Source organism: Arachis duranensis, chromosome 1, assembly GCF_000817695.3.
Source record: "Arachis duranensis cultivar V14167 chromosome 1, aradu.V14167.gnm2.J7QH, whole genome shotgun sequence".
Lineage (NCBI taxonomy): Eukaryota > Viridiplantae > Streptophyta > Magnoliopsida > Fabales > Fabaceae > Arachis > Arachis duranensis.
Window position 1 is genome coordinate 43,846,472 of NC_029772.3, and position 26,307 is coordinate 43,872,778.

Genomic DNA, 26,307 nt, shown 5'->3' on the forward strand with positions numbered 1-26,307 from the left:
GACAGATGATTAGCCGTGCCGTGACAGAGCATTTGGACCTTTTTCACTTAGAGGATGGGATGTAGCCATTGACAACGTTGATGCCCTACATACAGCTTGCCATAGAAAGGAGTGATGAAAAACTAAAAGGAAGAAGTAGGAAGCAGAGATTCAGAAGGAACACAGCACATCCATACACCTATCTGAAATTCCCACCATTGGATTACATGAGTAACTTTATCTTTATTTTCTATTTAATTTATTAATATTATTCGAAAAACCAATAATCTCTTAAATTAGTAAAATCCGTCTAACTGGGATTTACAAGATGACCATAGGTTGCTTCATACCAACAATCTCTGTGGGATCGAACCTTACTCACGTAAGGTATTACTTGGACGACCCAGTACACTTGCTGGTTAGTTGTGCGGAGTTGTGACAAAGTGAGATTCACGTTTGAGAGCACCAAATCTTTGGAGCCATTGTTGATGATCACAATTTCGTCCACCAAGTTTTTGGCGCCGTTGCCGCGGATTGTTCGAGTATGGACAACTGACGGTTCATCTTGTTGCTCAGATTAGGTAATTTTCTTTTAAAAAAATTTTCAAAAATCTTTCAAATAAAAATTTATTCCTATTTTCAAAAATTTCTTTTAAAATAAATCATTCTATAGCTTCAAAACATTTAAGAATGGATTCCAGAGTTTCATGAAGCATGTTGAATCCTGGCTGGCTGCAAAGCCATATTCAAACTCCTTTGGAATTGGTCTTCAACTAATCACCACAATGCATGTAATTCCATTCTAAAGCTGACTGGCTATTAAGCCATGTCCAACCCTTTGATTGGAGTTTTGGGCTAATATTGAAAGATTCCTGGAATTCTTCTTAAAGATTTTGAATTTCTTATTTTCTTTCTCCTATATGTTTTTCGAAAAAATAAAATAAAATACAAAAAAATTAAAAAAAATAAAAAATATTTTGTGTTTCTTGTTTGAGTCTTGAGTCAATTTTTAAGTTTGGTGTCAATTGCAAGTTTTTAAAATTATTATGCATTTTTCGAAATTTCATGCATTCATAGTGTTCTTCATGATCTTCAAGTTGTTCTTGGTAAGTCTTCTTGTTTGATCTTGATGTTTTCTTGTTTTGTGTATTTTCTTGTTTTTCATATGCTTTTTCGTTTGTTAGAGTCCAAGCATTAAAGATTTCTAAGTTTGGTGTCTTGCATGTTTTCTTTGCATCAAAAATTTTTCAAAAATATGTTCTTGATGTTCATCATGATCTTCAAAGTGTTCTTGGTGTTCATCTTGACATTCATAGTGTTCTTGCATGCATCTTGTGTTAAAAATCTTTTTCTTAATTTTATCTTTATTTTCGAAAATTATGCTAACAATTAATATGATTGATTCAAAAATTTGAAGTTTGTTACTTTCTTGCTAAGAAAGGTTCAATCTTTAAATTCTAGAATCATATCTTTTAGTTTCTTGTTAGTCAAGTAATTAATTTTAATTTTAAAAAAATTAAATCTATCTATCTTTTTCAAAATTTTATCTTTTTCAAAAATTTGATTTTAAAATATCTTATCTAACTTCTTATCTTTTCAAATTTGATTTTAATATCTTTTTCAACTAACTATTTGACTTTTTGTTTGTTTCTTATCTTTTTCAAAACCACCTAACTACTTCTCCCTCTCTAATTTTCGAAAATATCTCACCTCTTTTTCAAAATTATTTTTAATTAATTAACTAATTGTTTTAAAATTTTAATTTTAATTTTATCTCATCTTTATTTTTCGAAAATCATTAACTCCTTTTCAAAATTAATTTTTGAATTCTCTCTCTCATCTTCTTCTATTTATTTATTTATTTACTAACACTTCTCTTCACCTCTCTTCATCTCCAATCACTGCTTCTATCCTCACCCTTGTGTTTGGGTTCTTCTTCACTTTTATTCCTTTCTTCTTCTACTAATAATAAGGATCCTCTTTACTGTGACATAGAGGATTCCTCTTCCTTTTCTTTTTCTCTTCTCTTTCATATGAGCAGGAACAAGGAAAAAGGCACTCTTGTTGAAGCTGATCCTGAACCTCAAAGGACTCTGAAGAGGAAACTAAGAGAAGCTAAATTACAACAATCCAGAGGTAACCTTTCTGAAATTTTCGAACAAGAGAAGGAGATGGCAGCCGAACCCAACAACAATAATGCAAGGAGGATGCTTGGTGATTTTACTAAACCCACGTCCAAGTTTGATGGAAGAAGCATCTCAATTCCTGCCATTAGAGCAAATAATTTTGAGCTGAAACCTCAATTAGTTGCTCTAATGCAACAGAACTGCAAGTTTTATGGACTTCCATCTGAAGATCCCTACCAGTTCTTAACTGAGTTTTTGCAGATCTGTGAGACTTTTAAGACTAATGGAGTAGATCTTGAAGTCTACAGGCTCATGCTTTTCCCTTTTGCTGTAAGAGACAGAGCTAGAGCATAGTTGGACTCTCAACCTAAAGATAGCCTGAACTCGTGGGATAAGCTGGTCACGGCCTTCTTGGCTAAGTTCTTTCCTCCTCAAAAGCTGAGCAAGCTTAGAGTGGATATTCAAACCTTCAAACAAAAAGATGGTGAATCCCTCTATGAAGCTTGGGAAAGATACAAGCAGATGACCAAAAGATGTCCTTCTGACATGTTCTCAGAATGGATCATGATAGATATATTCTATTATGGTCTATCTGAGTTCTCTAAGATGTCATTGGACCATTCTGCAGGTAGATCCATTCACCTAAAGAAAACACCTGCAGAAGCTCAAGAACTTATTGACATGGTTGCAAATAACCAATTCATGTACACTTCTGAGAGAATTTCCGTGAATAATGGGATGCCTCAGAGGAAGGGAGTTCTTGAAATTGATGCTCTGAATGCCATATTGGCTCAGAACAAAGTGTTGACTCAGCAAGTCAACATGATTTCTCAAGGTCTGAATGGATGGCAAAATGCATCCAACAGTACTAAAGAGGCATCTTCTGAATAAGAAGCTTATGATCCTGAGAACCCTACAATGGCAGAGGTAAATTACATGGGTGAACCTTATGGAAACACCTATAATTCATCATGGAGAAATCATCCAAATTTCTCATGGAAGAATCAACAAAAGCCTCAACAAGGCTTTAATAATGGTGGAAGAAATAGACTTAGCAATATCAAGCCTTATCCATCATCTTCTCAGCAACAGACAGAGAATTATGAACAGAATACCTCTAACTTAGCAAACTTAGTCTCTGATCTGTCTAAAGCCACTTTAAGTTTCATGAATGAAACAAGGTCCTCCATCAGAAATCTGGAGGCACAAGAGGGCCAGTTGAGTAAGAAAGTCACTGAAACTCCTCCTAGTACTCTCCTAAGCAATACTGAAGAAAATCCAAAGAGAGAGTGCAAGGCCATTGACATAGTCAATATGGCCAAATGCAAGGAGGAGGAGGAGGACGTGAATCCCAATGAGGAAGACCTCATGGGATGTCTCTCAAGCAAGAAGGAGTTCCCTATTGAGGACCTAAAGGAATCTAAGACTCACATAGAGACCATAGAGATTCCATTAAACCTCCTTCTGCCATTCATGAGCTCTGAAGACTATTCTTCCTCAGAAGAGGATGAAGATGTAACTAGAGAGCAATTTGCTCAATATCTAGGAGCTATCATGAAGCTGAATGCCAAATTGTTTGGTAATGAGACTTGGGAAGGTGAACTTCCCTTGCTCATTAGTGAACTAGATACATGGATTCAGAAAACTTTACCTCAAAAGAGACAAGATCCAGGCAAATTCTTAATACCCTGTACCATAGGCACTATGACCTTTAACAAGGCTTTGTGTGACTTGGGATCAGGCATAAATCTTATGCCACTCTCTGTAATGGAGAAACTAGGGATCATTGAGGTACAGCCTGCCATATTCTCATTACAAATGGCAGACAAGTCAGTAAGACAAGCTTATGGATTGGTAGAGGACGTACTAGTGAAGGTTGAAGGCCTTTACATCCCTGCTGATTTCATAATCTTAGACACTAGGAAGGAGGAGGATGAATGCATCATCCTTGGGAGACCTTTCCTGGCCACAGCAGAAGCTGTGATAGATGTTAACAGAGGAGAATTAGTCCTTCAATTGAATGGGGACTACCTTGTGTTTAAAACCCAAGGGTGCTCTTCTATAAACACGGAAAAGAGGCACAGTAAGCTTCTCTCAGTACAGAGTCAAACAGAGCCCCCACAATCAAACTCTAAGTTTGGTGTTGGGAGGCCATAACCAAACTCTAAGTTTGGTGTTGAACCCCTATATCCAAACTCTAAGTTTGGTGTTGTGAGTCCACAACATTGACCTGATCACCTTTGTGGCTCTAAGAGAGCCCACTGTCAAGCTAGTGACATTAAAAGAGCGCCTGTTGGGAGGTAACCCAATTTTTATTTATCTGATTTTATTTTATTTTCATTGTTCTTTTATGTTTTATTAGGTTCATGATCATGTGGAGTCACGAAAAAATATTAAAATTAAAAATAGAATCAAAAATAGCAGAAGAAAAATCACACCCTGGAGGAAGGACTTACTGGCGTTTAAACGCCAGTAAGGAGCATCTGGCTGGCGTTTAACGCCAGAACAGAGCATGGATCTGGTGCTGACTGCCAGAAACAAGCAACATCCCAGTGTTCAAACGCCAGGAATGCACCCTGACGAAATCTGGCGCTGAACGCCAGAAACAAGCATGGAACAGGCGTTCAACGCCAGAAACATGCTGCACATGGGCGTTGAACGCCCAGAACATGCATCACTTCGGCGTTTAAACACCAGAATTGCATGCAAAGGCACTCTACATGCCTAATTGGTGCAGGGATGTAAATTCTTGACACCCTAAGATCTGTGGACCCCACAGGATCACGTCAGGATCTATGGACCCCACAGGATCTCCACCCACCTCAACTCACTTTCTCTCTTCTTCACCAATCACCTCAATCTCTCTTCCCCATCACCCCTTCACCACTCACATCCATCCATCTCTTCCCCACCCAATCCCACCCATATGGACGAAACATACACATCTCTCCCTCTCCTCCATATCTTCTTCCATTCTTTCTTCTTTTGCTCGAGGGCGAGCAACATTTTAAGTTTGGTGTGGTAAAAGCATAGCTTTTTGTTTTTCCATAACCATTGATGGCACCTAAGGCCAGAGAAACCTCTAGAAAGAGGAAAGGGAAGACAAAAGCTTCCACCTTCGAGTCATAATAGATGGAGAGATTCATCTAAAGGGTCTATAGCTCAGTGGTAGAACATTTGACTGCAAATCAAGAGATCCCTGAGATACCTCAGGGGATAAATTTTCCTCCACACAATTATTGGGAGCAACTAAGGATAGGAGTACCAAAATCACGAGGGATAAGCAACAAAGGCAAGGAAGGGACATAGAAGAGCTCAAGGACATCATTGGTCCTTCAAGAAGAAGACACCACTAAGGTGGATTCATTCCTTGTTCTTATTTTTTCTGTTTTTCATTTTCATCTATGTTTTGTGTCTCTACTTCATGATCATTAGTATGTAGTAACTATGTCTTAAGGCTATAAATAATTTCATAAATCCTTCACCTCTCTTAAATAAAAAATGTTTTTAATTCAAAAGAACAAGAAGTACATAAATTTCAAATTTATCCTTGAATTTAGTTTAATTATATTGATGTGGTGACAATACTTTCTATTTTCTGAATGAATGCTTGAACAATGCATAATTTTTTATCTTGTTGTTTATGAATGTTAAAATTGTTGGCTCTTGAAAGAATGATGAACAAAGAGAAATGCTATTGATAATCTAAAAAATCATGAAATTGATTCTTGAAGCAAGAAAAAGCAGTGAAAAACAAAAGCTTGTGAAAAAAATATATATTGGCGAAAAAAATTTAGAAAGAAAAAGAAAAAGCAAGCAGAAAAAGCCAATAGCCCTTAAAACCAAAAGGCAAGGGTAAAAAGGATCCAAGGCTTTGAGCATCAATGGATAGGAGGGCCCAAGAAAATAAAATCCAGGCCTAAGCAGCTAAATCAAGCTGTCCCTAACCATGTGCTTAGGGCATGCAGGTCCAAGTGAAAAGCTTGAGAATGAGTGGTTAAAGTCGTGATCCAAAGCAAAAAGAGTGTGCTTAAGAGTTCTGGACACCTCTAACTGGGGACTCTAGCAAAGTTGAGTCACAATCTGAAAAGGTTCACCCAGTCATGTGTCTGTGGCATTTATGTATCCGGTGGTAATACTGGAAAACAAAGTGCTTAGGGCCATGGCCAAGACTCATAAAAGTAGTTGTATTCAAGAATCAACATACTTAACTAGGAGAATCAATAACACTATCCGAAATTCTAAGTTCCCATAGATTCCAATCATTCTAAACTTCAAAGGATGAAGTGAGATGCCAAAACTGTTCAGAAGCAAAAAACTACAAGTCCCGCTCATCTAATTAGAACTAATATTAATTGATATTCTGGGATTTATAGTATATTCTCTTCTTTTTATCCTAATTGATTTTCAGTTGCTTGGGGACAAGCAAAAATTTAAGTTTGGTGTTATGATGAGCGGTAATTTATACGCTTTTTGGCATTGTTTTTAGGAAGTTTTTAGTATGATCTAGTTACTTTTAAGGATGTTTTCATTAGTTTTTATGATAAATTTACATTTCTGGACTTTACTATGAGTTTGTGTGTTTTTCTGTGATATCAGGTATTTTCTGGCGGAAATTGAGGGACCTGAGCAAAACTCTGATAAGAGGCTGACAAAGGACTGCTGATGTTGTTGGAATCTGACCTCCCTTCCCTCAAAATAGATTTTCTGGAGTTAAAAAACTCCAAATGGCGCGCTCTCAACAGCGTTGGAAAGTAGACATCCAGAGCTTTCCAGCAATATATAATAGTTCATACTTTATACGAGATTTGACGACATAAACTGGCGCTCAACGCCAGTTCCATGCTACATTTTGGAGTCAAACGCCAGAAACACATCACGAACCAGAGTTGAACGCCCAAAACACGTTACAACTTGGCGTTCAACTCCAAGAGAAGCCTCAGCTCGTGGATAGATCAAGCTCAGCCCAAGCACACACCAAGTGGGCCCCAGAAGTGAATTTATGCATCAATTACTTACCTCTGTAAACCCTAGTAGCTAGTTTAGTATAAATAGAACTTTTTACTAGTTTATTAGATATCTTTGATTGTATTATTCAATCTTTTGGACGTTTAGTTCTTAGATCTGGGGGCTGGCCATTCGGCCATGCCTGGACCTTCATCACTTATGTATTTTCAACGATGAAATTTCTACACACTATAGATTAAGGGTGTGGAGCTCTGCTGTACCTCAAGTTTCAATGCAAGTACTACTATTTTCTATTCAATTCGATTTATTCTTATTCTAAGATATTCGTTGCACTTCAACATGATGAATGTGATGATCCGTGACACTCATCATCATTCTCACCTATGAACGCGTGACTTACAACCACTTCCGTTCTACCTTAGACTGGGCGCATATCTCTTGGATTCCTTAATCAGAATCTTTATGGTATAAGCTAGAATTGATGGCGGCATTCATGGGAATCCAGAAAGTCTAACCTTGTCTATGGTATTCCGAGTAGGATTCCGGGATTGAATGACTGTGTCGAGTTTCAAACTCGCGATTGCTGGGCGTGATGACAAATGCAAAAGAATCAAGGGATTCTATTCCAGCATGATCAAGAACCGACAGATGATTAGCCGTGCTGTGACAGAGCATTTGGACCATTTTCACTGAGAGGATGGGATGTAGCCATTGACAACAGTGATGCCCTACATACAGCTTGCCATAGAAAGGAGTGACAATGATTGGATAAAGACAGTAGAAAAGCAGAGATTCAGAAGGAACACAGCACATCCATACACCTATCTGAAATTCCCACCATTGGATTACATGAGTAACTTTATCTTTATTTTCTATTTAATTTATTATTATTATTCGAAAAACCAATAATCTCTTAAATTAGTTAAATCCGTCTGACTGGGATTTACAAGATGACCATAGGTTGCTTCATACCAACAATCTCTGTGGGATCGACCCTTACTCACGTAAGGTATTATTTGGACGACCCAGTACACTTGCTGGTTAATTGTGCGGAGTTGTGACAAAGTGAGATTCACGTTTGAGAGCACCAAATCTTTGGAACCATTGTTGATGATCACAATTTCGTCCACCAATTACCCTTTGGTCTTCCACGGATATGCTCCCAATTGAAAGGTACTGCAACATGTTCTGTTACCTGATCCAAATAGTATGGAAAAGTTAATCTTTAGCAGAGGAAAAGTTAGAAATTTCATAATGCTTTACAGAAAGAATGGATAGGGAAAGTTGGCATTTACGTTACCAATTATATTCAAATATTTAACATTTGCATAGAGCCATAGACTATAAATACTAAATTTAATTGATACAGCAGGAGCACTCTCATCAATCATCATCATATTCATCATATATATACAGAGTAACAAAACCAAAGAAACAGAAAAATCTATATAAATGAATCGGTTAAACACGTGATGGTAATGAAGGAATGACCAACCTATTTAATAACAGGATGAAACATGGGACATTGGCATAGAAACAGGGAAAAAATTCATGTGTAGCTCAGGACAAATAAAAGAAAGAAAGAAAGAAGGTTCTAGTATCTGTGTCGTGTGAAACAGCACAGGAAGCTTCAGCAAGGGAAGAGGTGTATAAAAGATTAAAAGTCAATGTAAATCAGTGGGAAGTGAACATCACAAGGTGAGAGATTTCAGTCCCATGAGACGTGTATATATGATGCAGCAGAATTTGTGTAACGGAATGAGTGGGAGCAAAAGGTAATTGACTAATAATTAAGAACAATTAGAAATTCCTAAGTCAATATGCATTTGAAAAACCATTCCCAATCATATCTAAAGCACTTAAGCACTTTCAATGCAAAGGTAATCGACTCATTGATTCATTGATTTAGGGGATCTTCAAACTTAATTGGAAATAGGATAAGTAATCTATTGAAACCAAAGAACAAATGAAGAATCAATTAAAAACACTGTGATTATCCATAAAAGAATAAAAGTGAAAAGAAAAAAACTAGAAAAGGGGGTAAGGAATAATCACCTTTCAAAGGTGGCCTTGGAGAACTAGAATGCAGAATTGTTTGAAGGGAGACAATTAATTGAGTATCCACCTTTAGAGATCTCATCTTTCACAAACTTCAGGTGAGAAACAAAAGGCTCAAGCAGAAAGAAAAAATAAGAGACAGCAGAGAGATGCAGCATGGCACATCATATCACAAGCCTGTTTAGTGAGGAGACACACAACTGCTCCAAGAGAAAACCTTTCCGGTGATGGTAGGGCCTTATGTTATTTAATGCCTCAACTCCTCCGGCAGCAAAATTAATTGCCAATAAAAATATAATTATGATTACTCATTTTAATAACTAATTTTGATGACTCATTTTAATATATAAATAATATAATTATTTTATCAAATATATTAAATCATTCAACAATTCTAAATGGTCAACTTCTTCTAATGTAAAGTAAAGCAACTGTAAGTAAGTTTGTACTTAATATTTTCTGTACAGAAATAGTATATGTTTGTGTGATAGAAAAGTTTTAATTTATATATGTATTTCTACTTTTACAATTAAACAAAATTCTAACTATTGTGTCAGTATTTTTGTGAGTAGAGTATCCAAATGCAGCCATTATTAAAATATACAAATACTTACTGGATTAGCCCATTTTGCAGCAATAGCTTCTGCAATTTTCCTTCTCTGCTCAGGAGACTTGGGAGCTTGTTTGCTACCTGGTGACCTCACCATTTGTTTCCTTTGTTCAACACACTCTGAGCACTCTTGCTTCAGCTGTTTATCCAAGATTCCATAGGAATTCCATTGCAGCTCTTCCTGCTCAGCATATCCTTTTCTTGAAGCTTCCACAATTAAATTTTGCCACTCAAAACAACATGCCTCCTACAACATCTTTTTTCTAAGCCTCATATCCCATCCTATTTTCACTCTAGTGCCTATCTTCAGTCTTGTTTTCTGTGCTGTGAAATCAATATAGAAGATAAGTTTGAGTAAAAGTAAGTGAAAACGGAAGTAATCAGCAGAGCAGTAGCGAATTAGCAACATCTTTCAAGAAAAGACTTACGCCCGTGCATGCCCAAGATTAGCCAGCTTCATTTCTATCTGCATTACCAAATTTTATGAAGGAAATCAGTTAAAATTTTGAAGCTAAAATTCGAAAACCCAATCATCAATCTAAACCTGTTCCGTCAGTATTAATATTGAATAATAACCCATTTAATATTTACTACCATTAAGAAATTGTTTAGTGAGACCAGAGAGAGACAGGACACGTGTAAACTTGAACATTACATATTGGCCCAGTGAAATACTCAAGATTGAACTATAACTCACCTTCATTTGCAATGAACAAATTTTTATGGCTTCACTAAAATCAACTAGCCATTTTTCATAATTCTATCAAAACTCAATTGAATGACATAATTCAATTCACGTTCCCGAATTCCCTATCAACTTAACAAGGTGCACAGATGCTTTAAGTGAGCTTCAGATGAATGAAAATAATCAATGAATAACATTCACCATATATAATTTTATCTGCTTTGCGATCCATCATTAATTAAAACTTGCATCTCCACATTGAGCTCCTGTTTAGGTCTATTCACCGTATTGGTAGTGCTGAATCCACCACAAAAACTTCTGAAAACCCTAATCTACGAGAAATAATAGAATGAAACTATATCAGACACAGGTAAAGATAAGTTATGATTTGAGATGAAAAGAAGTGTTAGTAAATGAATGAATAAATAGAATAAGATGAGAGAGGGAGAAAATTTCCGAAAATAAATTTTGAAAAGGAGTTAAATGATTTTCAAAAATAAAGATAAGAAATAAAAGTAAAATTAAAATTTAAAACAATTAATTAATTAAAAAAAGAATTTTTGAAAAAGAGGGAGGTATTTTCGAAAATTAGAGAGAGAAAAGTTGTTAGGTGGTTTTGAAAAAGATAAGAAACAAACAAAAAGTCAAATAGTTAGTTGAAAAAGATTTGAAAATCAAATTTTGAAAAGATAAGAAGATAAGAAGTTAGAAAAGATATTTTAAAATCAAATTTTTGAAAAAGATAAAATTTTGAAAAAGATATGATATAAAAGATAAGATAAGAAAAATTTAATTTTTAAAATTAAAATTAATTACTTAACTAACAAGAAACTAAAAGATAAGATTCTAGAATTTAAAGATTGAACCTTTCTTAACAAGAAAGTAACAAACTTCAAATTTTTGAACCAATCACATTACTTGTTAGTTAAGTTTCGAAAATTTTGAAATAAAATTAAGAAAAGATTTTGAAAATAATTTTTGAAATTTTCGAAATCATGAAAGAAAAATGAAAAATATTTGAATTTTGAAAAAGTTTATAAAAAGATAAGAATTTTTTTTTTAAATTTTGAAAATTTGACTTGACTTATAAGTACTAACTAATTTTAAAATTTTTTTGACTAAGTCAACCCAAATTTTCGAAATTTTGAGAGAAAAAAAGAAAAGATATTTTTTTATTTTTGAATTTTTAATGATGAGAGAGAAAAACACAAATAAGACCCAAAACATGAAAATTTTGGATCAAAACCAATGATGCATGCAAGAATACTATGAATGTCAAGATGAACACCAAGAACACTTTGAAGATCATGATGAACATCAAGAACATATTTTTGAAAAATTTTTGATGCAAAGAAAACATGCAAGACACCAAACTTAGAAATCTTTAATGCTTAGACAATATGAATGCAAAAATGCACATGAAAAACAAGAAAAGACACAAAACAAGAAATCATCAAGATCAAACAAGAAGACTTGTCAAGAACAACTTGAAGATCATGAAGAACACTATGAATGCATGAATTTTTCGAAAATTGCAAGAACAAAATGAATATGCAATAGACACCAAACTTAAAACATGACACAAGACTCAAACAAGAAACACAAAAATATTTTTGATTTTTATAATTTTATTATTTTTTTTTTTGGATTTTATTTTATTTTTTTCGAAAACATATAGGAAAAAGGAAGTAATGAATTAAAAGTCCTCAATTAAAATTCCAGGAATCATACCAGGTTAGTCTAAAGCTTGATGGCCAGCCAAGCTTTAGCATACCATTTTGAAACTCTAGAATTCATTCTTAAAAACTCTGAAGGATTTTTCGAAAATAGAGGGAGAATTTTGAAAAATATTTTTGAAAACTTTTTGAAAAGAAAATAAAAAGAAAATTACCTAATATGAGCAAGAAGATGAACCGTCAGTTGTCCAAACTCGAACAATCCCGGCAACGGTACCAAAAACTTGGTGGACGAAATTGTGATTCATGCTTAAATTGTTGTTCGAAATTGATTGTCCCAGGTAATGGCCCAAAAAACTTGGTGCTCAATACCATGGTCCATACATAGTTTCACAACTTCGTGCAACTAACCAGCAAGTGTACTGGGTCGTCCAAGTAATAAACCTTACGTGAGTAAGGGTCGATCCCACAGAGATTGTTGGTATGAAGCAAGCTATGGTCATCTTGAAATTCTCAGTTAGGCTGATAATAAATGGTTATGGAGTTTTCGAATAATAATAATAATAAATAAACTGAAAATAAAGATAAAAATACTTATGTAAATTATTGGTGGAAATTTCAGATAGGCGTATGAAGATGCTGTGCTCCTTCTGAATCTCTGCTTTCCTACTGCCTTCATCCAATCCTTCTTACTCCTTTCCATGGCAAGCTATATGTAGGGCATCACCGTTGTCGATGGCTACATTCCATCCTCTTAGTGAAAAAGGTCCAAATGCTCTATCACGGAACAGCTAATCATCTATCGGTTCTCGATCATGTTGGAATAGAATTCCTTGATTCTTTTGCGTTTGTCATCACGCCCAACAATCGCGAGTTTGAAGCTCGTCACAGTCATTCAATCCCTGAATCCTACTCGGAATACCATAGACAAGGTTTAGACTTTCCGGATTCTCATGAATGCCGCCATCAATCTAGCTTATACCACGAAGATTCTGGTCAAGGAATCCAAGAGATATGCGCTCGGTCTAAGGTAGAACGGAAGTGGTTGTCAGTCACGCGTTCATAGGTGAGAATGATGATGAGTGTCACGGATCATCACATTCATCATGTTGAAGTGCAACGAATATCTTAGAACAGGAATAAATTGAATTGTATAGAAATTAGTAGTAATTGCATTAAAACTCGAGGTACAACAGAGCTCCACACCCTTAATCTATGGTGTGTAGAAACTCCACCGTTGAAAATACATAAGTGATGAAGGTTCAGGTATGGCCGAATGGCCAGCCCCCAAAACGTTATCAATAGTCTCCTAAGATGAATAATAAAATAAAACTGAGACCAAAGATGTAATGTGGTCAGAAGACACTGAATACAATAGTAAAAAGTCTTATTTATACTAGACTAGCTACTAGGGTTTACAGAAGTAAGTGATTGATGCAGAAATTCACTTCCGGGGCCCACTTGGTGTGTGCTTGGGCTGAGCTTGAACTTTACACGAGCTGAGGCTTCTTTTGGAGTTGAACGCCAAGTTATAACATGTTTTTTGCGTTTAACTCTAGTTCGTGACGTGTTTCTGGCGTTTGACTCTAGAATGCAGCATGAAACTGGCGTTGAGCACCAGTTTACGTCGTCTAATCACAAATAAAGTATAAACTATTATATATTGATGGAAAGCTCTAGATGTCTACTTTCCAACGCCGTTAAGAGCGCACCATTTGAAGTTATGTAGCTCTAGAAAATCCATTTCGAGTGCAGGAAGGTCAGAATCCAACAGCATCAGCAGTCCTTTGTCAGCCTTTTATCAGGAGTTTTGCTCAGGTCCCTCAATTTCAGCCAGAAATTACCTGAAATCACAAAAAAACACACAAACTCATAGTAAAGTCCAGAAATGTGAATTTAGCATAAAAACTAATGAAAACATCCCTAAAAGTAGCTAGATTATACTAAAAACTACCTAAAAACAATGCCAAAAAGCGTATAAATTATCCGCTCATTAAGTTATCCCACCATGACTCTTCTAAAGAAATCATTTGATATGTTAGTCGGCTATGCTAAATAGATCCAAATTGAACCATATATCCATGTAAAACTAGAACTATAGAACTTAAAAAACGTCAAAACGAGTAAAAGGTGATGAATTAGTAATCACTAATTAGATATTCAATCAAAATAGAACTTGGAAATGGAAGAAGAAGTTGATTCTGAACGTTTCATCATGTCACTAACAAAATAACCACCTGAATAAATAGACTAATTTACCTAAATTTCCAATATAGAGCAGAAATAGAGGAACAGAGAAACAGAAAATCAGAGGGAGGAAATACTTACCAGTGTTTACGGTGTTGATTGAGGGAGAGACGGCAACAATTGAGGATTCCGAATCCAACGAGGGTTTGCGAGAGAGAGACCGCTGAGGGAGTAGGAGGCCACGCCGATGCGTTGATGCGTTGGTGGTGCGACAGACAGAGGGCTAACAAGGGTTGCATTGATGGGCAAGGGTTGAGAAACAGCAATAGGGTTCCACAGAGAGAGGGTCGGGTGCGAGGGTTAAAGGAAAGGCATGGGTGCGAGGTCGTTGGCTTAGATAGATGATGATAAAGGCAATGAACGGTCATGGGTGCAATCAAGATGAACGATGAAGATGAGGATGTTCATTCATCGAAGATGATGGCGTGGGTAACTTAGAGTTAAAACTAGTGTGATGCTGTTTGAGGGTTAACTTTTTTTAAGCGTGGGAAAAAATTGGGTGGGAAACTAAATTTTGGGGGAAGGAACGTTATCGGTACGTTTTTTTGTAGGGTGCCAAAATAAATAGAATATAGGCACGCTTTTTAAGCGTGCCGGTTTCCCTCTATGGCCACGCTTTCTAAGCGTGACAAAAAAAGGGTGGCCAAATTTTTAATCAGTGGCCACCCTTGTAAAAGCATGCCGATTTCCCTCTTTTGGCACGCTTTTCAAGCGTGGCCAAATTTCAAGTAATTGGGCACCCTCGTAAAAGCGTGCCAATTTCGCTCTATGGCCACGCTTTTCAAGCGTAGCAAAAAAAGCGTGGCCAAATCACAAATCAGTGGCCACCCTCGCAAAAGCGTGGCCATAGACCACTTTTGGGCACGCTTTAAAAGCGTGGCAGGAAAAAAGTGTGTCGACAGGTCTTTTTTCTTGTAGTGTAAGTTCCTAGATTCTATAACTGTGTTATTAACCAATGAAATTTTCTACCATGGCTAGATTACTTGCTTTTACCTTCTTTCAATGGGTCAATAATATTTTTCCTACCAACTACAAATGTGCTAGGTGTCTCTCCCATATTAGTTGCAACATTATGATCACCTTAGCCACTTATGGAAAACATTCGCCAAAGTTGGGAGAGAGTAAGGCAAGTATGGTAAGCTTAGTGAGTTTGTTATTTTTCTACATTTATAAAAAATTAGAGTAAATAATCATTTCTAACTATGAAAGATTTGAATGTTGTCAAAACTAACCATAAAAGAATGATACTAATGTTGTAATAATGAAAAATGAGCTTTTCTTGACAAAAATTCCCTGTAATTAAATTTTCATTGACTCTATTGAAAAGTTAATCAAACTACCCAACCTACTCCTCCCATCATCATCAACCTTCGAAACCTTCACTATCGCAGTACAAATTTCTCATATTGAAAGATAGAAACTTCATTCACTATGGCAATTTTTCAAATAAAAAATTACAAATTTAGAAATCAATAAGTACAAGTAATTGAATTCGAGTCTCAAATACGTCCAATTTCAAATATTTGGCAGTTTCCCAAATGAAAAATTGTAAATTTAGTAATCAAGGAGTACAAGTAATCAAATTCAATTCTCATTTACCATCAATATCAAATCTTTCTACTTATAAATGCATGCCTCTGACGTTCCAAAATCTCCCAACCCACGAATCCTTTCTTCACTTTCACCCCAAACTCATTCCTCACCTTTCCCAAAACCCTTGATTCTGTAACATCCTTACTATCAGAATGTAATGCTTCTAAATGTACCACTCTGATAGCGAGGATATTACGATAACTTCTATATACTTAATAATAAAATAGGATCCTTTAATTTGAACTGTAGCGTTGTTTTCTTTGAAAACCGAAAGCTCTTTTTCACTTTTTACAAACATGTATATACATATATACAAAACTTCTTACAGAAGCAACTTGCAAATATTATATACATACATATCATTATAATCCTGACTCCTATCCCTCTTACAAGAATGTAATAATAATAATAATAAGGGCGAGGAAAAACAATAAATGAAAATACAGAAAATAAATGTCCAAATGCTCAGTAAAATCGATAGATCCTTCCTCTTCTGTTTCCTGAAATGTTGGATGTAGGGTGGTGAGAACCTAACCACATGGTCTCAACATAGGAGTTTCAGAATTGTCATAAAAATATATTTAAAAGAAAACTATTTTCAAATGCAGTGATCATCGCTCGTCTTATGAATCTTTTTGAAAACCAACGGTTAATTATTCGAAAATCCAAATTCATATTTTAAATTTACAAAATCCCATCAAACATACTATCCAAAGGGATTCACTATATACCAAAGGATCATACTAACCAAACTTACCACCGATTCATCCAATCACGATCTCCGGCCCAAACATAACCAAATCATGGCCTCTGACCAAACACAGATCTACTCACGGCCTCTGTCCCAACACAAAATCAAATCATGGCCTCCAGCCCAAAGCATAATCAAATCACAACTCAAACCACCATAGTTCGAACCAACCAGTCATAATCACAAGTAATAAAGTTAAAAAACAATCAAGAGCAATTACAGCAAGTATGGCAATTAGAAGTTAAACTGAAATATTCACATAGGCAAACCAAATACAATATACACACCTAAACAATGTCACATATATGCAAATGATGCATGCCTATCCTATGGCCAATGAGCTCATCTGTCATTTATACAGTCAAACCCAACATGTCTGGTAGCGAACTTTGGACAGTCCCTTGGTGCATAAATCCCTAAGAGTTATTCACTTTCCTTGGAGGAATTATCCAGAAAGGTCTAAGTATCCGGCCACATCTTGTGACAGAGGGTCAACAAAGTCTCAAATCCCAATCCAGAACAAGTGGGGCGAACCACTGCATCAACCTAGGGAGTTCCAATCTCAACCTGAAACAAATGGGGCGAACCACACCCTTGCATCTACCTAGCAAGGTATCATTCTCAACTCAGAGCAAGTGAGCAACCACACCCTTGTATCTACCCAGGGAGTTCCAAGCTCAACCTAGAGCAAGTAGGGCGAACCACACCCTTGCATCTACCCAGGGAGGTGTCATTCTTAACCCGAAGCAAGTGGAGCGAATCACAACCGTTTCATCTACCCAAGGAGTTTCAAAAAAAAACCAAATCTCTCTCATAAAACTTATTTTCACCAAAACAAAAGTCTCAAATTAACTTCAAAACCATTTCTCTTTTAAAGACTCATATTCAAGTAACCAAAAACTTAGTACATTCAAAAATAAACCATTTTCCAGTTCATCCTCTTCAAAAGTAAGTTAAATCCTCATCTTTACTCAATCAAAAACCTCAAGCTAACTTTAAAACCTTTTCAAGTTTAAACCTCCTTCAAAAGACTCACAAATTATCTTCTTTTCAAATCAAAATTTTAACAGAAACAACATAACCATTTATTTTTAATAGTCACTTTAAAACTCACTAAAACACCCCAAATCATACTCTTTTCTTTAGTTAAATAAAAATCAAATAAAATGATTATTCAATCAAATTAACTAAAATAAAACTTCCAAATTCTTATAAAATTTCGGTAGCATCTCCTCTAAAACTCGAACCTTGCCACTTTTCTCAAGTCCTAACCAAATCATTTCCCAAACTCTTCTCAAATCATTTCCAATATATCATACCAATTCCAATATCAAATCATTTCTAAATCTCAAATAATTTCTAATAAATCGAACTAATTCCAATATCAAAATCATTTCCAAATCTCAAATCATTTCCAACCCTAAATCATTTCTAATATCAAATAATTTCCAATATCTAATCATTTTCAACATTAAATCATTTCCAATATCAACTCTGTTTCAATATCAAATAATTTTTAATATTAAACCATTTCCGAATATCAATTCACTTTCAATATCAAATCAACTGTAAAAACCAAGAAAACCAATTCAACAAAGTCAACTAACAAACCAGAATACCCGACATTCTCAAATAGTCAATAAATCAACTAGACAAAGAAATACATTCACCCAGTGCAACTCAGTTCAATCCATTACTCTTGTAAAAATCACAAAAATATGTTTTTCGTATTGATATCCAGTTATAAAAATTCTTGTGAATAAACTGAGTTTAAGAAAAATCTCCTACCTCGAATGGTCAGAACCGATAACACTACACACAACAAACCCTTTTTATTCCTGTTTCGCAGCAGCGGAGTCAGTTCCAACTGTTTCTCACAGCAGCAACAGCTATTAAACACGGCATGCAAGTACTATAGCTCAACCCTAAGACATTAACATTGTAAAAAACTCAGTAACATATAACAGAACAACGACTAAAATGGTTTTCAGAGTAAAATGACTTACTGTACCTAGAAGAAATTAAGAACAGAACAGCCGCAGCTCCAACGCCTGACTCCGGCAGGCTCCAGTAGTGGCGACTTGAACCACAGCATCCCAGACAGTGGTGGTGGTGATGGATTTAGTGAACGGTAGTGGGGGCAAGGGAAACCATCGCGTTCGGTATAACAACCCGGTTTCGAGTACGCTAGATATTTTCTGAAAGTACGGAGAACTCCGGAGGATCAGTAAGGGTAGAACCTCTGATATATTATCAAGTATCTCAATCCTCATTGTCATTATGTCATCTCTAAGCTAGAACCTTTTTTAGGCAAGCTCGATAATGCAGTGATGAAGAACCTAGTTTTTGAACCGTATCGGTTAGGAATTTTGATTCGATTTTTCGTAAATAGTCTCAATTTGACAAGCCAGACTCGATTCATGAGCGAAGAGAGATAATAGGATAATATCATCATTACATGAGTATTAGAAGCTTCTTGAATGATACTATAAGTTTACCTGGTCAGTTTTAGTTAAAAACAGAAAATTGGATTAACCGGGTTCACAGTTTACTGGTGCAGCTTAGCACCAGCACTCTCTGATGACTTTAGCAATGCTAAGGCCTCATTATACATGTTTTACTCTCATAATAAATATGTTACTAGTTTCATTTATGCTAGTAGCTCAGAAAATAATTTTTAGAGATGTTTTTACAAGTGTTCCGATACATCTAGTTTTAGTAGTTATACACTTGAGATATTTTAATATTATTTTAATCCACCTCCAAGCCAACCAATAACAACTCACCCTACACCCCCAAAACCCCCCAAGGCTGGCTCATTTTCACCTTGTGGCCGAAATTTCCAAGAGAGAAAAAGAGAGAAAAGTTCTTAGTTCCAAATCTTCAAAGCTTGATTTCTGCTGAACTAAAACTCAAATCAAAATTCCAATCCGACCAAAATGATTCTCTCTTCTTTCTCTACATGATCATATGACTTATTAAGGCTGGAATCAAGGTGAGTTGGCTGCACCATCTCTCTTTTGATTCGGTTTCAAGGAAACATGCTTAAACATGTGTTTTCTTGATGTTCTTCCTTAGGAATCATGCTTAACTTGACTTGAGGGCAAAGAAACGTGAGTTTCCAGCAAGTATAAGGTTAGAAATCACTTCCTAACATGCTGAGTGAGATTTGGTTAGTTGAGGGTTTTTGGATTTAAAGTTGTTCTTGATGTGATTTAGGAGGAAAAAGTGCTTAAGGACCACCTGAAAGTCTAACCGAATTAGGAGCAGCAAAACCAGGTAGGGTGTCACGAAATTAATATTGATTATTTGTGTTTGAGTTGTGTGAATGTTGTATGATTTGGCTGTGATAAAAATTGGTTGCATATATGATTGATTCTTGGTGAAAATTTGGTGAAACTTTAATGAAATTTGATGAAATTCAATCTTTGAGTTCATGTTCTTGGAGCATCTGGAAAATGAAAACCTAGGCCCTAAATTGGGGTTCAATTTTTGTTAAAATCATGTAGAAAATATGGGGTTTAGTGGCAGCTAATTTATTTTGAATTATGGTAAAAATTGGTTGCTGAAAATATTGAAAAGCGGGTAAAAACAGAGAAAGAATCTAAAGAATTTACGAAGAACACGAAAAACACTTTGAGTGTGATGAAGAACAATGAAGAACAGGCTTTAGATCCTTAAAAGGGCAAGGAAGTAAAATTTTTGGTGTTTAGGGGGTTATTTGGTAATTTCTAAAATTTAGAGTGGTTAAAGTAGAAATATTAAAAGTTACGGGTGGTAAAAAGTGAATTTTAAAGGTTAGAAGTTAAAGTGGGATAATTTTCAAAAATTTAATAATAAAATAATAAATAATAATATTTAATTAAAAATAATATTTTAATAAAAATAATAAAATAATGCAGAAAAGGCAGTTTTCTATAAAAGTTTTAGAAAGACAATTTTAGGTGTGGAATCTCATAATTACCTTCATAAAATACTTAGGGAGTGGTAATAACATGATAGTGAGGCAAAGATAAATGAAAGATAAAAAGTTAAAGAAAAGATAAAAAGCAACGAAAAGTCTGTAAAGTTTCAATAACAAAAAAACAGACAGAGATTAGTGAACGAACCAGGAGAACATAGTTATTCCTTGAGTTGCGGCTAGGGTTAGGTATTATACGAAGAGTTAAACTATTTCAGTATAGACTTAATGAACCTATGCTTGGGACAGTCTAACTATTCAAACCGAAATTTACATAAGCTTTAAATATATACGTTAAGCAGAGAAATCATAGTAGAGTAGAGAAACACAGAGAACAGAGTAATCAGAGTAGAGCAAAGAGATAAAGAGAAGAAGAGTAACATAGATATAAAGGAAAGAGTAATCAAAGAAAAGTAAAGAGATTCAGAGAACAAAGTAACCAGAGTAGAGTAAAGAGATACAGAGAACAAAGTAACCAGAGTAGAGTAAAGAGATACAGTATAAAGAAAAACCAGAACAGAGTAGAGAGATATAAAGAGAAGAGTAATATAATAAAGAGATGTTTATATACATATTAGTTGCTTAATGCAACCCAGAGCTATATATATATTAGTTGCTTAATGCATCCCAGAGCCATATATATATATATAGTAGTTGCTTGAACGGAAAATCGTATCCGAAAAATCAGGATTACTCATGACCGGATAAATGTCGGGATTGCGGGCAGCCAACTGACACATGAGCTTATGGCCTGTACTAGGGCTAGACATGCATCATTCTTGTCTGCGCATCATTCTTTGTTGCCTTTCTTTTTGTGTGTGATCTATTTTCTTTATGTTTGTCTGCTTGTGTATTATACCTGTGCTTTATTGTCTTGCATTCTGCTGTTTGTGTTCTACTTTCTGTTTTCTCTATTTTCTCTATCTATCTTTATCTTTTGTTTACTGCTTCACTATACCCTATTACTCATCTATTAGTCGACACCGTATAAATGAACGTAAAATAACCCCGACCCTACTAAGAACTCCCCAATTCTTACACCTTCTCTCCCTTCCTCCCCCTCAGATGGAGACGGGCGTGATATTCTATGAGTTCGAGGACCCTTACATCTACGAGGATCCAGTACATCACAGTTATTTCATTATGGGATTGGAGCCTCGTATTAGACGATATGCATTACCTAATCGAGCTTTTCAACATCCTCTGTCTATCCCGTATTTTGACCCTGATGCTCCTTATAACTTTCCCTTATCTTGGTTACATCCTGACGCACCTGGACATCCTTTTCCTGATGATCCCGGACACCCCATACCAGCTCAACCTTTGAATGAGGTGGAACCTGAGCCTATCATTCCTGATGACCCCGAGTTAGCTGGTGACTACATACCTGTGATACCACCAGAGTGGGATTTTCCCCCTGAGCCGATCCCCGACTTTCCACAGCCTGATGAGTCGGCACTACCGGACGGTGGGGTAGCTCCTATATACGCGAACGGACCTGTGCTTGCGAATGATTTTGTACATAGTGACAACAGTATTTCTGGTGGATCTGACGGTATAGTTATAGCTGCGGATGATGAGGAGGAGGAGGATCCTGAGATAGGGATAGAGCAGGATGAGAAGATGGACGAGCCTCATGATGATCTTCCGAAGGGCCACGTGTAGATATAGTTTGATAGCAGAAGGAGCATTCTTTTGATGACACTCTAGTCTGACATTATCTGTTAGATAGTCTCTCATTTGTGTTATTACACCCGAGAGCTAGCAGCTAAATAGTAGTTAGGCTAGCCTGGGCGCCAGTTTAGCGGCTTTTTGTATGAGCCAGGCCCTAGGAGTGTCGTGTATATATTAGCTACGTAGGTTGACGAAGATGTAAACTGACTTGATGTCTTGTGAATGCTACATGTTTTGTTATAGTGTACATGATGTATATTATCAGCTGTGTTCTATGTTTCTTTATGCTTCCTTTTTACTTCTCTCATTGTATGTTTGTTTATATTACCTTAGCACCGCAACGATATAAAAGGAAAAAAAACTTACACATAAAATTGGCAACGCTCTAACAAGGAATAGTCTCATATATTAAGTAATAGTTAATAATTAGGAAGGATAACTTAGTAACACTTTACCTTCTTGTATGACCATGGCATACTAGGAGTTGGGTCGTTACAATTTGGTATCAGAGCAGTTCGTTCCCAATAGAGCCTGGGGAGTGGACTGACTGTGCTTTATTGCATACTCTAATTGTGTGTCTCATGCTGTTAGGGTATCTTCAAGATATATTTGGCATGAATGTCCATGAGTGCTCATTTTGGAAATGTTCGTGCCTTGAAATATTAAGACTGATCACCTTAATGTGATTGTTTGGTGCGGATAGGACCTTAATGACTGCGAATAGCCATAGTTTAATCAAGCTCTGAATCACGAATCGATGCGAGGCATGGCTATTCTCATAGCTGTTATGATCTCCATGGCTATGGCTATGTTAGATTTGGATACTGTAAGGAACGAACGCTTGTTTTACTTGTGAGAAATCTGAACACACAGCTAGGATCTACCTAAGAAAATTTGTTCAGAATCCAGTACAAACCCAGCAACAAGGTCAAGTGTTTGCTATGACTGCTGATGATGCTGTGCAATCAGATGCCCTGATCCAAGGTCAGTGTTATGTCAAAAATTGATTTCTAACAGTACTGTATGACTCAGGTGCATCACATTCCTTTATTTCTTTAACTGTTGCTCGTGAGTTGGGACTAGATTTCTCCGAGTTGAACTTTGATCTAATTGTCCATACACCTGCATCCCAAAATGCTTTGACCAGTTTAGTGTGCCTGCCAGTACCATTCAGTATTAGGAACAGAACTTTTATACATGATCTAATCTGTTTGTCTCTATGTGGTTTAGAAGTTATTCTAGGATTAGATTGGTTGTCCAAGTATCATGTTTTCCTTGATTACTTTGAAAGAACTACTGTTATTCCGTCTGGTAGTTTAGATATTAAACCATTTCTGTCCCATACTTTATATCTGAATTCTGTAAGAGTTACATTATACGGGAGTGATTGTGAGGGGTACGTTCTGTTAGCGGCTAGCTCGAATAATAGTGAACTAAGTTTAGAACGAATCCAAGTGGTGAAGGAATTTCCTGATGTTTTCCCGGACGACATGCCTGAGTTTCCTCCTCAGCAAGAGATAGAATTCCGTATTGAACTAGTACCTGAAACTGGACAAATTTCCATAGCACCGTACCGGATGTCACCATTGGAACTTGCAGAGTTGAAGAAGCAGTTGGATAAGCTACTTGGAAAGAAATTTATTCGTCCCAGTGCATCACCTTGGGGAGCTCCAGTATTGCTAGTAAAGAAGAAGGATGGTGGAATGAGACTTTGCGTAGATTACCGACAGCTAAATAAAGTCACTATCAAGAACAAGTACCCACTTCTACGGATAGATGATTTGATGGATCAGTTAAAAGGTGCAACTATGTTCTCGAAGATTGATTTGCGATCAGGCTATCACCAGATTCGAGTGAAAGAGTCAGATATACCGAAGACTACATTTAGAACTCGATATGGTCACTAGGAGTATACAGTTATGTCGTTTGGACTAACTAATGCTCCTGCAATTTTCATGGATTACATGAATCATATTTTCCGTCCGTACCTTGATCAGTTCGTAGTAGTTTTCATAGATGATATTCTCATCTATTCGAAAACAGAAAGAGAGCATGAAGAGCATCTAAGGACAGTATTGCAGATACTGAGGACTCGGAAGTTATATGCTAAACTATCAAAGTGCGATTTCTGGACAGAGAAGGTAGCATTCTTGTGACATGTTATATCACAGGGAGGAATTGCAGTGGATCCTTCAAAAATTGAAGCAGTAGTGCAATGGGAACCACCTACGACTGTTACAGAAGTTCGGAGTTTCCTCGGACTTGCTGGATATTACCGGAGGTTCATTAAAGGGTTTTCACAGATAGCCTTACTTTTGACTTACCTTACACAAAAGGAAGTCCCATTTATCTAGAAGATGGAGTGTGATAGAAGTTTCAAGATGCTTAAGGAAAAGTTAACAACTGCACATGTATTAGTACTACCCGACCCGCAGAGACCTTTTGAAGTATACTGTGACGCCTCTCATAAAGGACTTGGGTGTGTGCTGATGCAAGACAAAAATGTGGTGACTTATGCTTCCCGACAGCTAAGACCTCATGAATGAAATTATCCAACGCATGACTTGGAGTTGGCTGCAGTGGTGTTTGCTCTGAAGATTTGGAGGAACTATTTGTATGGCGCTCAACTAGAAGTTTTCTCGGATCACAAAAGTTTAAAGTATATCTTTGTCCAGAAAGATCTTAATACGCGACAGCGAAGGTGGATGGAATTTTTGAAGGACTATGATTTCAAGTTATCACCCAGTGAAAGCGAACGTGGTGGCAGACGCCTTGAGCAGGAAGAATTTGAGTATCTCTTGTATGATGATAAAGGAAGAAAAGTTACTTGTGGAATTTGAGGACCTTAAGTTGGCTATGACTGAGACGTCAAGTGGAGTCCATTTGGCGCAGTTGCATATAACACCAGATTTTAAGATTAGGATTCAGCAAGCACAAGCACAGGACTCAGAAATGATGATGATGCTAAAATGGATGAAAGCAGAGGAACCAGAAGCTGTAAGACAAGATCGTAGTGGTCTCTGGAGATACAAGAACAGAATTTGTGTTCCTAGCTTTGGAAATTTGCGGCAAGGGATTCTTGCAGAAACCCATCAAAGTAGATTTTCTATGCATCCTGGAGTGACAAAGATGTATCAAGATATGAAACAAATGTTCTGGTGACCGGGCTTAAAGAAAGAGGTAGCTGATTATGTCTCAAAATGTTTAACCTGCCAGAAGGTGAAGGTGGAACATCAAAAACCGTCAAGAACCCTGCAACCCTTAGAAATACCACAATGGAAATGGGAGCAGATCACTATGGATTTTGGCACGGGATTGCCAAGGACCTCAACAGGACACGATGCCATCTGGGTAACTGTGGACAGGTTGACAAAATCAGCACACTTCCTTCCGATTCGAGTTGATTATACATTAGAAAAGATGGAACGAATATATATTCAAGAAATCGTACGATTGCATGGAATACCTTCGTCAATTATTTCAAATCGAGATCCAAGGTTTACTTATAGATTCTGGGGAGCTTTTCAGAAAGCGTTGGGAACAAAATTGTACATGAGTACAGCATACCATCCTCAGACAGACGGACAATCAGAACGGACAATCCATACATTAGAAGACATGCTAAGATCTTGTGTGATGGATAACCAAGGCAGTTGGGATAAATATTTGCCGTTGATCGAATTCGTCTATAATAACAGCTACCAACAAAGTATCGGGATGGCACCTTATGAAGCTCTCTACGGAAGAAGATGTCAGACACCATTTTGTTGGAATGATGACGGGGAAGCTAGTATCTTGGGTCTAGACTTAGTGCAAGAAACTACTGAGAAGATAAAGTGGATTCGTCAGAAGATCCAGACAGCACAAAGCCACCAAAAGAGCTATGCCGATAATAGACGTAGACCCTTAGAGTTTAGTGAGGGAGACCATGTCTTTCTTAAAGTAACCCTGACTACTGGAATAGGTAGATCCCTTAAGA

General features: G+C 36.4%; 1 protein-coding gene, 1 long non-coding RNA gene and 1 other non-coding gene across 3 annotated transcripts; 1 reads left to right on the forward strand and 2 right to left on the reverse strand.

Moving 5' to 3' along the window:
* Positions 1-2,549: 2,549 nt before the first annotated feature.
* LOC127742513 (small nucleolar RNA R71) lies at positions 2,550-2,653 on the reverse strand. Its single transcript, XR_008003814.1, has one exon. It is a non-coding gene; the product is annotated as a small nucleolar RNA R71 (small nucleolar RNA).
* Positions 2,654-10,173: 7,520 nt separating this feature from the next.
* LOC107487573 (uncharacterized) lies at positions 10,174-14,758 on the reverse strand. The gene is made up of 3 exons (XR_001591786.3): positions 14,431-14,758; positions 10,628-10,758; positions 10,174-10,207 (listed from the first exon to the last, which is right to left on the reverse strand). It is a non-coding gene; the product is annotated as an uncharacterized LOC107487573 (long non-coding RNA).
* Positions 14,759-25,052: 10,294 nt separating this feature from the next.
* LOC110275416 (uncharacterized) lies at positions 25,053-25,490 on the forward strand. Its single transcript, XM_021131445.1, has one exon. The coding sequence runs from the start codon at positions 25,053-25,055 to the stop codon at positions 25,488-25,490; it is 438 nt and encodes a 145-aa protein (XP_020987104.1).
* The last annotated feature ends 817 nt before the right edge of the window (positions 25,491-26,307 follow it).

Excerpts from the sequence above, each read along its gene's own strand:
- LOC110275416 (XM_021131445.1), top strand. The coding sequence starts at position 25,053 with ATGATTTCAAGTTATCACCCAGTGAAAGCGAACGTGGTGGCAGACGCC.